The sequence below is a fragment of the Gossypium hirsutum genome, chromosome A01 (genome assembly GCF_007990345.1).
Source record: "Gossypium hirsutum isolate 1008001.06 chromosome A01, Gossypium_hirsutum_v2.1, whole genome shotgun sequence".
In the NCBI taxonomy this organism is placed as follows: domain Eukaryota; kingdom Viridiplantae; phylum Streptophyta; class Magnoliopsida; order Malvales; family Malvaceae; genus Gossypium; species Gossypium hirsutum.
In genome coordinates this window covers 3,285,338-3,299,110 of record NC_053424.1, presented here as the reverse complement: position 1 = coordinate 3,299,110, position 13,773 = coordinate 3,285,338, and the positions used below count along the sequence as shown (strand labels likewise).

Sequence of the window (13,773 nt, the reverse complement as noted above, 5' to 3'; positions counted from 1 at the left end):
AAATGAGGTGGTTTTTTGCCGCCTCGACCCGACCCAATATACTCCCAACTTAACTCAATCCGAAATTTAATATTAATTTACTTGCCCTAAACCTCACTTAAAAAATCAAACCTATTGACTCGACTTGATACATTATAAATTAATTTTTTATATTTTTATCAAAATAAAATTTTATTTTTTATTTTTATTTTTAAATGATATTATTAATTGTTTTCTAAATATAATTATGATGGAGCAATTATTAATATAAATTTTATTATCATGCTTAATATCATATATAAATATATATATATAAGGACATTTTGATAATTATTCCAAGATAAATTTTCTTTAAACTCAAACCTAACTCAGATCCAATTAATTGAAAAAAACTAAACTCTCCTCAAAAAGAATTCTATTAAATCTGATCAAATTGAAATCCGTAAAATTCGAGTTTTCTTTACCCTCCCTAGTTGCCACTTTCTCTTTCCATGTCTCCTTTTATATTTTTGGGGTTTCTTTAGTTTTTCACTTTTCAATGTTTCATTTCATTGATATAGTGGGGTTTGCTGGATTTCAAATTTGCAATAAACAAATGCTCTTTTCTAAGTCTTTAGCCTCACTCCACCCAATTGTGATCCCATGTATAAAAGTAGACTCATGGCCATTGGCAGGTCATTGAAATTCCCACATAAAGTGGCAAAATTTAAAAAGAAAATTAGAAAAAGAAAACTCTCATGGTCTAAGATATGATTTCTAGGTGAATGGTTTATGCACACTCTTCCTTTTGGGAGTGTGTGGGATGCCCCTTATCTTAACAGTCTTTGGCCCACCCAATGCCTTTCCAAAAAGGAAAACAAAAATATATATAACCCCATCATCCATCCTTACATTGATGAATGAGATGGGAATCATCACATTTCCCTTCTTCACTCAATTTAGGGTTTTCTTTTAGAAACCCTAGAACCATTGATTCCATTTTTTTTTTTACTTCTTGAAGTAATATCTTGTTAGTGTTTTCATTTTTTTTTAAATACTTATTACCTACAATACTATATTTATATATCAATAATTGTTGATTGTAGTAATAATATTCAAACTCCGTAAATAATATTATTAAAGTAATCACGAATTTCAAAATAATTAATTTTTTTAAACTGTCTATACATATATAGACCATGATACCTTGAAAGCTTAAAGTTCCCACTTCCCACCCAACAAATAAATGCCATTCTTTACATCCATCATTATCCCACCATTGAAATTGAAGAAATGAGCTGTTAAATTAAATTCATGCTATGCTAAACTTGATTTGATTCCCATAACTCAATTCAAATATTCCCTTTTAGTTATTTTGAGCATCAATAGGTTTTCAATAAGCTCTTCTTTTTCTCTTTTCCTTTTCCATATTTGTGACCCAAATTTCTCACTCATTAAGAAATGATGCAATGGGGGACCATCCCAATTTTAATTTGACCTAACTTGGTTCTCATCAATTAATCTTAATTGATGACTTGTAAAATAGGGTGGGAGTAGGGACATTATCATTTTAAAGACAAAGAAATACAAATTATAGGTTTATATTTAATAAATTGTTGATTGTCTTTTCATTAATAAAAAAATTATTTTTAATAAGACCATTATTATTTTTTCTTTATACACTATAAATGGAGAGAAATGTGTGATTCACAAGGTTTGGAAAACACCCTAATCACTATAATAATGGTTTGTCAACTGATAATATCCAATATTAAATTGGAAAAATGAAATTATTTAAATGAAGAACAAAGGAATGGGGTGATAAAATTCAATTCCATCATGTAATATTATATAAATAAAAGGTGCCTCATTCACAAAGTTAGGGGTTTGCATCAAAGGGGGGGGTCCATTATCCTTCTTGATTGGATCAATATTCTATGCTATAGTACTGTCCATTGCTTTGGTTACCCCACACTCAACTGAATAATTTGGGAATATGATTTTTTCTATTTTTATCAATGAAGAGGACAACTTATTTGACACATATCAATCCCTTTATACTAAATCTTCCAACACCTTTAAACCAAAAAGATTTTCTTATAAAAAATTATAACAATAAGCATTGCCCTAGATTCTTTTAGAATTCTTTTAGGGGAAAAAATAATATTAAGTCTCTAAATTTGATAAATTTTTCAATTTGATCCTTGAAATTTTTTGTCTGTATTAGTTTTAGAATTTTAGTCCCTGAACTTAGATTCCATTAAAGTGTAACGATGTAACACTCTGATATAGTACCGTGTAATCACTTGAAAATCTAAAACATTATTAAAATTTTATAAAGAATAAAAGAATTTAGGTGATGAGGTACAATCCCAGAGTGTTTCATTATAATACTTTAAAGAATTCAAGTTTAAGGATCAAATTGAGAATAGCTGTCGAGTTGAAATTTGAAACTAATGTGAACAAAATAATTTAAGGACCAAAGTGAAAAATGATCAATTTTAGGGACCAAAAATAAGTCTTTGGTTCTAAGTGTAAATTTATTCAGGAGTCAAATCATATTTTTAAATTAATTTTATAAAAAATATTTGTATTATTAAACAGTAAATTATACTGACCCGAATGAAGAAAAAACTTGTCCAAACGTTAAAAGAAAACCATTTTTACTATCTAAAATATATTAAATTAATAAATTAATAGTTATATATATTTTTTATAATTAAAATTTAGAGGTAACAAATAATATTGGACAAGCCTAGTCAAGTGTCATTATCTTTGTTGGCTAGGTGCGTAGTGTGTACGAGACGATGAATCCGAGCATGCTTTTTTGTTTATTATTATTATTATTATTATTATTATTATTTGCCAGATATATAAAACATTATTTTTAATTATTTATTAATAATGTCAAACAATAATTATTGGAAAGAAAAACAAATAAAAAGATGTGACCCACAATGAAATTGATGTGTGATTCTATGGGAAATGGGACCAAAAACAAAGAAGTTCAATATTTAGATAATTCATGTATCTTTTTCTTGAAAGCGAGACATGAAGTGGTGTTGCTCTTCATTGCCTTTCTTCACCCTCTAATTATATTTAAAATAAGAAATTGGGCATTATTAGTATAGTGTTTGGGAGTTGGGTTTTTGTGACGGTTCATCGCTATTATCAAAATAAGAGTTTAAGAGAAGGAAGAAAGATAATCGAGAATTTGAAAGGAGAGAGATGTTTTGTTTTGATATCTATGGGTTTTAAAAGGATTTTTTTGGGTTATTTCCTAGATGTCACTAGTCATTCCCGTATTAATTTCGTACTCTTTGGAGCTTCTGTTGAATTTGATGTTCTAAATATAGTATATTTGTTTTGTGTGTTTTTATTTTTTAAATAAATTAATTTAATAAAAATATCAATTAATTACATTAATACTTTTTTTTATATATTGTCATTAATGGTTTTGCACGTAAAGTAAAATATTAGAAAAGTATTGGTTCACTAGTTATCTAATATTTAATTAATACTAAGTAGTATTACGTGGTCGGATCATAATATGGAAAGACAACTTCTATTAGAAGATGAAGCTAAACATGTTCTTGGTTTAATCGGAAATGAACAAATCGATTGAAAGACTAATTTATCGTCTATCAAGACCAATTGAAAGATATTATAAATGTGACTGACTGAACTGGCAATATATCAGATAGGACTCAAGCAAAATAAATCCTAGATTTGTTTATAGATTTATTCACTTCGATACAAGTAAAAGCTTGATTCAAATAGAGCAAGAACTGAAAGCCAATGCGTCGGGTATACGACTTTTGCAGTATGTAACATCATTCACAATAGTGAAATTCATAACCCAACTAATAGGTAAACGATATCCTCTCATTGGCATTACATGATAGACGAAAAGTAAACGTGGTCATGGGTCGTTTGTCTTTGTGATAAATGACTTGATTATTATTTTCTAATAATTAATTTTTTATGAAGGAAAATGTCATGGTTACCATGAGATAAAATAGGATCATATTGGAGAAATGAATTTATCTCAAAGAGATTAAGGATATCCTACGAGGGTAACACACTTATTATAAGATCATTTGACGAATATTGATTAAGTAGCTTTCATAATAGTATGTTATTAGGGAGAACTCAGTCATGAAAAATCATAATACTATAACAGTCATAATACTATAGTGGAATGACTTCATAACTAGAACCAAATGAATTGCATGAAAAACCAAATGAATAGAAGTAATAAAACTAAAGAAATGGGTTACATTTATAAATGAATGTGTTTTCTCACTAAGTATATAAATTATTTAAGAATTAATTTAAGATTTTCAAATTATTGTTTAATTAATTATAATTAAATAATTGAAGTTCAATATGGAATTAAATTAATTAGTCATTATGAATCCATTTGAATGAGGAAATTTGAATGAGGAAATTAAATATATTTCCTCATAGATTCATTTACGATAAAATTATCACGACTTTAACAAAATTACTTTATTATGGTAAAATTACTTTTTAGGAAACGTTTATTGCTATAAATATCACAAACTGCTTGGTTTTTTTAAAATTTTAAAGTTTTGCTGTAACTAAAAATTATTTTCTAAATCGAATTTTTCCAAAAGGTTGGCAAGGGCCTTGATCCCGGCTCTCCTAAAATGAGAAATTACTTCTTTAGACCCCCAAAAATTTATAAAATTTTAGGTTAATATATGGTAAAATTATAGTTTGCCCCCTCAAAATGCTAGAATTTTAATTTAGTCCTTTTGAAAACCATAAAGATATAAGCCAACAAAAGAGTGAAATTGTATTTTAGGTCTTAAAAAAAATATAATTTAATATCCACCGCTAAAAAAAATTTTGACTTTGCCTTTGCCAACTGACCTATTGATGTCTTGCATTCTTAGATATGAATTGTCACGTCAAGCCAATAGAGATATATGATGTAAAATTTGCAAATTTTTGTCCACGCTATGGGCAGTGGTGGAGCCAGGGGTTAGCAGGGGCTTCGCTTTCCATTTTAGGCCCTTTATAATGTATAAAATTTTAATTTGGTAATGATAAATTTAAACTTTAGTGTCTTCAAAAATGATAAAATTTTAGCTTAATTCTTTAAAAAATGTAAAGATATAGACTATTAAAATGATGCAATTGTATTTGTATTATCGTAAAAATATACAATTTAATTTCACTCAAAAAGAATTTTCTAACTCTACCACTTAGTAAGGAATGGCTCTCATGATATAAGCCTATGAGGTCTTGGATTTATGGGTTTAAGACTCGCAGATGCTTTTAGCTTAGAAAGTGATTATGATTTTGATCAACAGGATTAACAAAATGTAAGTATAACATGTACAAATATTTTTAAAATCTCCTTTAATTTCGGAATAATCTAAACTTATTCGATCTATAATGTAATTTTTGTTGAATATATATATATAGGTAGATTTGGAATTTCAATGTACAATACACCACTTAAAACTAGAAACTTTGGTAATGGGTAGGTGTCATTAAAATAATTAAATAAATTAGTACTTAATTCCTCATTCACAATCCCAATTCAATCTTGAAAGATACCATATTTTATTCACTTCTGTTTGCAATTTTTTTTATTGGAATTGAATCTATCCCTTAACAAATTATCAACCATTAACTATATCCAACATTTAAATAAATTTAATTAAATATTTTATTATATTTTTTGGGACCAAGTGATAATGCTAAAGATTAATTAAAAAAAATTAAGATGATGGGTTCCTTAGTCACGAGGAGTTATGTTTCCAATATTCTTGTGTGTTAGGTTATGCATGTTGCCACCATCTTTTAGCATAGAATTTCCCTATTTTTTCAATAAGAAAAAGAAAAAAAAATGGTTAGCCATTAATTAATTTGTGAGGGGCACGTCTAAGCATATATGGTTGAATTTATCCCAAAGTCTATGTGTTTCCCACCGTAAAGTTTAGTCAAATAAGAATTGATATTTGTGAAAATATTTAAAAGAATAAAATTTTAATTGTATCTTATCAATAAAATATGTTTTCAATAAAGTTAGAAAATTACTTTAAAAGAATTAGAGATTAATATTTATAATTTCTTTAGAATTTAAAGTATTGTTGAGGGGAGATCAACTCTTCTGGGAGAAGTCTTCAAAGTGTCTTTCTCGAGAATACCAACTCGATCCCTCAACAATGGAAGGTATTGCCTCCCCAAGGGAGGGTTCCACCCCCCAACTGTGGAGAGTCATGTACAGTTCATAGAGGGGGTGACTCAACCGTATGTGGTGACCTAAATTCCATAGGTCAAGGATTCGAATTTTGCCAAGGGCAAGACGCTCACGTCGCTTCTTCGTGGGTGCCTATACATTCACGTATGGTCAAGGTGACCCCTCCGTGAATCGAGTGACCTATATTCCATAGGTCAGGGGTTCAAATCCTGCCAAGGACAAGACACTTACGTCACCTTTTGGTGGGTGGTTGTAGTCCACGTATGATAAATGCGCCCCTCCATGAACCGTACATTGCTCTTTATGAAGGGGGGTAAAACCCTCCCCATGGGACAATACCTTCCATTGTTGAGGGGCAGAGTCGGCGTCCTCGAAGATGGCCTTTCAAAAACTTCTCCCAGTAAAATCGATTTCGTTGTCAAGGTCACTACCCATCCCCCTTGCCTATGTCCCTCCATCTCGAAAATTTTTATATTCAAATAAAATGATATGTGTTAATAAACGTTAACAATTGTCTAATTTTTAAATTTAAGATTGGTATCAACCGAAAATTTGAATGTAAATTACGTAACATTTGAGATTCAATTGATAAAATGAAAATTGTATAATAATTGTTTATAATAATAACAAGCTATGCATTCCCTTGTTCAAAAAATCGAGTTTGAATCTTTCATAATTTGAATGATTTCTTAGGCTTAGGAAATTTTGAAAAATATTATATAAACGTTATTTGAGGTTATAAATATTTAGAAAATAGTATATACTAATTTCCCATTTTTTAAAAAAAACTAAATAAAATTTTCTTGACATTTCTTTGAATTTTTTTTTTAGAAAAACCCCGTTATTGACCTTTAACAAAAATAAATTTAGTAAAATATTATCATCACTATTTATTTATGGATCTCTCTTTTGTTATCTCTCCTCTTTAGCAAATAGTTCCAAAATTTTCCACTTGTTGGACAAAAATTGAGGCTTTGATTTTTGGTTTGTTGAAAACGAAATTAATGAAGGTGACTTATTTGTAAATGACTGGCCATGGTTGGGGTTCATTGATAAACAAAGCCAAAGATATAAATTAAGATTTATATGATGTGATTATTTAGAATTAATATCTTTTTTTTCAAAAATTCATTATTATCATCAATATAAGAGGATATGAGGTTTGAATAAGTTGAATTGCATTATTATCTAATTTATGAATTAAAAAAAATGATCAGAACCTATAATAAAATTATTATAAATATTAAAAAGTTTAATTTACTGAAAACTTGATAAGAATAGAATATGTAAATAAGTCTAATAATTTATTTTTTATTTAAAAATAGATTAAAAAAATTACAAATATCAAATTCATGAACCATAAGAGTTCATGCATGATTGAGCAATCAATCTAACATTAAAATATAAAATTGTAAAAACACATGCATGAACCCTAAAGATAAATTAAATTTCAATAAATAAATAAAAAAAGACATTTCAAAATTCATGAATCTCTAATGTCATTTTCAACTTATGATAAATGGCAGCCAAACTATATAGCCATCTCCTTAGCCTTATCTCCTTTTTCTTCTTTCTTTTTTTCTCTCTTTTTGTCAATATATATGCATGTGAATACGTTAACTCACATCATAAATTTGATACAAAAACAAATAAATTACTAATTTTGAATAAATATAAACATTCACAAAGATTGAAGTTTCGAGATTTTAAAAATTCAGATATGAGTTTTATTATTTGTTATTGAGATATATGGATCTCTTTCTTACCGTATGTGTTTCGAGATTTCTTCATTCTTCATACATTTTATTGGTTGGATCTGTAATTAACTAGACATATTTATATATGTCTTGTACTTGTAATTGTATTGTATTTGTACTACTCATACTTTCAAAAAAAATTATCATAAATAACTAATTTATTTTTAAGTATATTTAAACGAAACACATGATATCAATAAAATGTAAGTTGTGATAGTAAAATATGTTGTACACATAAAAAGAGATTTCGAGTCTGAATTTTAAAAATAATTATATTAAATCTTAGTTAAATTCAGAATTAAGCCGGATCAAATTTCTAAACAAGACCCAAAACTCCTCCAAATTATTTTCTCTATCTATTAACTTCTTCACTGTTATAATCCGATTTGTAAAATTTCATAACTTGATAATATTAAATTATTTAATTTTTATTAAAAAAGGCAAAATAATTGGTAATTAAAAAAATCAAATTATGACAAAAACAATATCTGAAATAAGAACGTAATAGTAAAAAAAACTCATAAATTCTGTAAATAATAATTGTAATTAAAATGTTAAATAAAATAAAACTATTATCATAAAATTTAGAATAATCTTTAAATATAAAAATCAGTCAATGTAGAAGTGATAGGGGTAAACAGTGTAACGTGCCGTGCGATGCAATACGCGTCCGTCGACCACCGCCGACACCTCCTTTTCAATATTCCCTTGGATAATCCAACTTCTGATAAGATGCTTTACCATTTATGGTTTTTTTTTAAAATAAATAAATTTCACCCTTTTTTTAATTTAAACAAAAATTAAACAAAGTCGACGTCTAAAATACGTCAAGAAAAATGCGAAAGATACGATTTTGAGCAGAAGAGAAGGGACTTTTTTCGTACTTTATGTCGACTGTTTGTTTCCCTTTTGTCCTTTTTTTTACCACTTTTGGCTCTGCTCCTCGTCTTTCTCGTGTCTTCTGAATTTATATATCTTTTTTCTATTTTTCAAAATTCTAAATTTTAAAAAATTGTAATACAAAATCCAACTAATAATTAAAATAAAATTTTAAAGAATAAGGATTCAACCACGCTATTAATGGTACAATTGCAATTTTAATCCATCTCAAGTATTAATAATTCAATTAATCCCTTTAACTACTTTATTAAATGTTTGACTGCTCTCCATAGTAAAAAAAAAATCAATTTAACCCATGTTAATATATATTTTTTAACTTTAACCTTCTAAAATTTTTAACTTTTATATCCACTTCTTCACAAAATTCTTGATTTTGTCCCTGAATTTCCAACATTATCAAGATAAAATTCAAAAAATTATTTTAATCTAGATTTTTGTAAGGTTTTTATAATTATCAATATATTTAATATATATAATTATCAAATTTTCTTAAATTAAAACTTTTTTTTCCATTTTAAAACTTATCTTTAAAAAGAAAATAAGTGTTGTTCTATTGATAAGGATTTATTTGGAGATTTTAGTAAAAATAAGGGGCGGGGGGGGGGGACATTTTAAACGGTGCGTTTTGGTGAAGAGGGAAAGAGAAAAGAAGTGGGACCTACTAGTACTGCCAAACAGCGGCAGCACAAACAACAGCGACATTTGCGCGCGTCCTACGTGTCAGCTTTTGCCTCACACCTGTCCCTTTCACTCCGGTTGACTCCACGCGCTCTTGCGCGTCAATCCTACACTCCTATCTGCCTTTTTAACCCCCCTTTTTTTTTCTCAGCTTCTTCTTCCACTCCTCTATCCATCTGTCGGGTAGATGCCCTTCACTGAGTGGGTCCCTCACATGTTTCCCTTTTGTCCTTTTTTTTTAAAATTTAGCTCCTTTTGCTAACGTGCGCCTCCCAAGTTTGAAAATTATGTATTTATTACTATTATTTATGATTAATAGATTTTTTCTTAAAAAACTTTCATTAACAAAAAAAACCATTACCAAAAATAAAATTATTTTTTGTTTAAAATTCTGATAACCCTAATTTTAAAATAACATAAATTCAAATATTTTTACACCCTTATATAATAATTAAAGTATATTGATTTCGTTAAATTTTTAATTGATATCAATTTCGAATTGAATCAATAATAGTTCTTATTATCTAATCAAATAATTTAAATATAATATAATTTTTTTATTTATCAATAAACCACATAAATATCGAGAAATTCGATATAGTTAAGTTTGAAATTTTATCAAAGAAAATATTTTTTAAACAAATTTACCACTACAAATTCCGAAAAATAGACAATTTGCAATTTTTTTTAAAAAAAGTGATAAGATTAAATTTTTTTTTAAAAAATGAAATTTACTAAAACTATAGACACCAAATGCAAAAAATTTCCCTACCTCATCATTGTTGGAAGGAACAAAAGCAAAATTCGTTGCAATTTCCTCCTTTCTTCTCAAGTATTAATAGAAATTAATAATTTTTTAAAAAACAAAGAACATGCTAAGGACTAAAAAGTCTAAAACCCAAACTGGAGAATTCAAAGATTGGAAAGAAAAAAGAATTAATCTAAACTAATTACAAAATTTTGGAATCCAACAATTTCTTCTTGAAAATTTTTTTGGGTATTTTCTTTTGGTTTGGGGGTTTATCACAAGTTAACATGAACACTAGCATTTTTAGTGGATTTACAAACGGGGCAAACGTGAAGTGTGGACCCACAAATCGTACACAAGCACAAATGCCTACACGGCAACAGCAACACACACGCTTCTTCCTTCCCGCAATTCCTACACTCCCGTCCTCCACCGCCGGCGACGGTTTTCTCCGCAGTTGCTTCCCAGTTGCTCCCGCAACAAGATTGTGCATCGTCCACCTCGTCTGCCGCCGCCGCTTCCGCCTCCTCACGGGTGTTGGCAGCGGCGGCGAGTACTTGTTCTAAGTTGGTCCGTAACGCGTTGGCAGTTGCCTCGTTGGTTTGAGCCAAATCTCGCCATATTTGGTTCTCTACGCATAGTGATTTCACCCTTTCTTCGAGTGCCCAATTTAATTTCCCAATCTTTTCAATCTCTTCTTCTTTGGCTTTTAGTTTCTTCATCACTCCACCTTCGATTGCTTCCATTATCTTCCTGGCTTGTCTCTTCCTTCTTTCCTCCATTTCCACCCTCATTTTCTCCATCTGAAAAAAAAATCGCATCAACATCAAAAAAATTAAACAAAAACGAAAAACCCCATTTCAAAACACAAAAAAAAATCCAAAACTCACATGTTGGGAGATGATGCGATCAATATCCAACTGTTGTTGCTCCATATGAAAAGAAATATCATGACCAAGAAAACAAGTCTTATTATTGCCGTTGTTATTATTGCTTTGTTGTTGAACCGGTGAAGGAAACGAAAGGATCGGATTAATCGAATCCCTCGAACGCTTCCTCGGTAAAGGAAGAACATTGTTGTTGTACGTCAAGCTACTCTCCGATTTCATCGCCGCCGTAGCCGTAGAGTTATACTTATACAACGGAAGCAACCCTTCCGCCACCGTCGTGGTTCCCGATAACGGAACCCCATATCCAATCTCGGTTTGATACATATTCCCGTTTCCTTGAATTGGATTCATCGTCTCCCTGTAAAAGGTTCCAAAGAAAAAAAACCGATTTTCAGTCTTTCAAACGATTCAAAAAATAATAATCCGTTAATTGGAGAATTGGATATTGGAAACCAACCTGTTTCCTGTAAACTCAGGGGGGAAAAGATTAAGATGCCTAGCTTCAACAGCCATAGATATCTTTTTACAGAGCAAAAAGAAGATAGCGTTTCGAGTTGGATTTTGCTTTGGCTTTGGCTTTGGTTTTTTAAGAGGGGGGTATGGAGAAACGAAAGAGAGAAATAGAAATTATAGAGAGGTGGTAAAGGCTGCAGTTATGGGTGGGGTTTATTTAGGGTTTGGTTCGGTTCGGTTTTTTTTAATAAAGATTTTGCATTTATGAAGGTAGAAAATAAAGGTTATAAAAAGGCAGATTTGTTTGTTGGTTTTTGGGTATTTTGTCTATTTTAGGATTTCTTTACCAAACTAACCTCTTTCCCTCGCTCTTACTTCACTCTGGGTCCCTGTATTCTTTCCATATTTATATTTTAGTCCTACCTTTTTATTTCAGAAATTTAGTCTCCTTACTTTTTCTTATTAAATATTTATAGATCAATGGATAACAAGGTTAAAATATTTTTTATTAAATTGAATTATGTGAAATTTTTAACATTTAGAAAAACTTAAACACGTGACTAATTTAAAACTGCATAGAATTCAATCTAAACTAAGCGAGTAATTTTTTATTTTAAAAAAATTCCACATAATTCAATCTAATGAAATTAATTTAAAAGGCGGTAACAATCGGACTTTAAAAATTAAATAAAAAGAGTAGAATGACTAAATTATAAATATGTAAAGAATGCAGGGACTGAGACCAGAATTAGACCAGAAAAAACAAAGATCATAGATTAGCTCGTCATTTTCGTAACTTCCCAGGGGCATTATAGGGAAAGCGATAACCGGGTTTACCATCTTTCTCACTTAATTGGTTGTGATGAAGGATTCAATAACTGACAGTCAGGGTTTCCGCCACGTGTACAAACGTCCACGTAAGCTGAGCCGTGGATGCTGTTGTTTTTATTTTATTTTTTAAAATTTTCCTTGATACCCTCTCCTGAAACAACGTGAAAGAAAAAAAAGGTAGGGTCCACTAGTACACGTGTGGGACAGGGTGAGAGTGAGATGAGGACAAACCGTGGGACCCCCAACTCAAAAAAAAAACTTCCCAGCGTGGCAAGTGACAGGGGACCCACCCTTCCAGGGATTGTCAAACATATAATTTAAAATTAAATTTAATTAAATAAAAACGTTGGAGGCGTTGTGAAAGAGAAAAATTAATAATAATAATAATGAGAGAGAAAAGAGGGGGCGGGTACGGTGTACCCGGGGAAAGGAGTGCTGGTCCTTTGGCTTTTTCTATTCTTTTTTTTTTTTTAATTTGAAAAATTAAATAAATAAAATAAAATTGACTCCATGCGGGTCCCATGTGGGAAATGGATGATGGAAGCTTTAGCCATATAATTTGTTTTGTTCCGCATTTTCTCATGCCACGTGTCTACATATCCTTCACCTTGTTATTTTTATGTCAAATTATGGTTTTGGTCCCCCTGGATTTAATCAATAAGGGGATGGGAAACATGAGATTATTCGAGTACCTTAATACTTGATTCTAGCGTCTCGTGAGCATAATGGAGCTTTTTCATTTTTAATGTTTCTTTATATTATAAACTTGAATGTAATAGGAAGGGATTATGGATAATTCTAGGCATTAGTAAATATGATCCAAACCTATAATAAAATTATTTAAAAAAACAATAAAAAATTAAATTAAAAATCCAATCAATTGGGTTTTCAAATTTAAAAAAGGTAATACCTAATTTTATGATTGGGTGGGAAGGCTGGGGGCAAATTTAATTTTAAGTTTGGATAGGTTTAATGGAAATCTATGATTAGATATGTAGTTGAATTCCTTTCATCTACATTGATTTAAATGATAATAAAAAGTTAAATTTGACTTCAATGGAAGCATATAAATTTCATTAGGTAGAATTGAAAGAAAATTAAGGTTTACTAAGAGACAAGAAAAATTGTCTTCTTCAATACAATTTTATTCAAACTGGACTTATGAAACTGAATTTTATCATTAATTATAATTTATTTAAAAACGAATTTAATATATATATAATCGAAACCCCTTTCAATATCGGCTTTTTTTTATACAAATTATATAATTATAAATACCGAATTGAACTGATTAATTAACTCAACTCATAGTCTCAATCG

The 13,773-nt window shown here is 29.5% G+C and overlaps 1 protein-coding gene across 1 annotated transcript; it reads right to left on the bottom strand.

Moving 5' to 3' along the window:
• Positions 1–10,450: 10,450 nt before the first annotated feature.
• On the bottom strand, positions 10,451–11,877 carry LOC107932689 (probable BOI-related E3 ubiquitin-protein ligase 3). Its single transcript, XM_016864746.2, has 3 exons — positions 11,627–11,877; positions 11,170–11,527; positions 10,451–11,082 (listed from the first exon to the last, which is right to left on the bottom strand). The coding sequence occupies exons 1-3, from the start codon at positions 11,680–11,682 to the stop codon at positions 10,555–10,557; spliced, it is 942 nt and encodes a 313-aa protein (XP_016720235.2). The 5' UTR covers positions 11,683–11,877; the 3' UTR covers positions 10,451–10,554.
• Between the last annotated feature and the right edge of the window lie 1,896 nt (positions 11,878–13,773).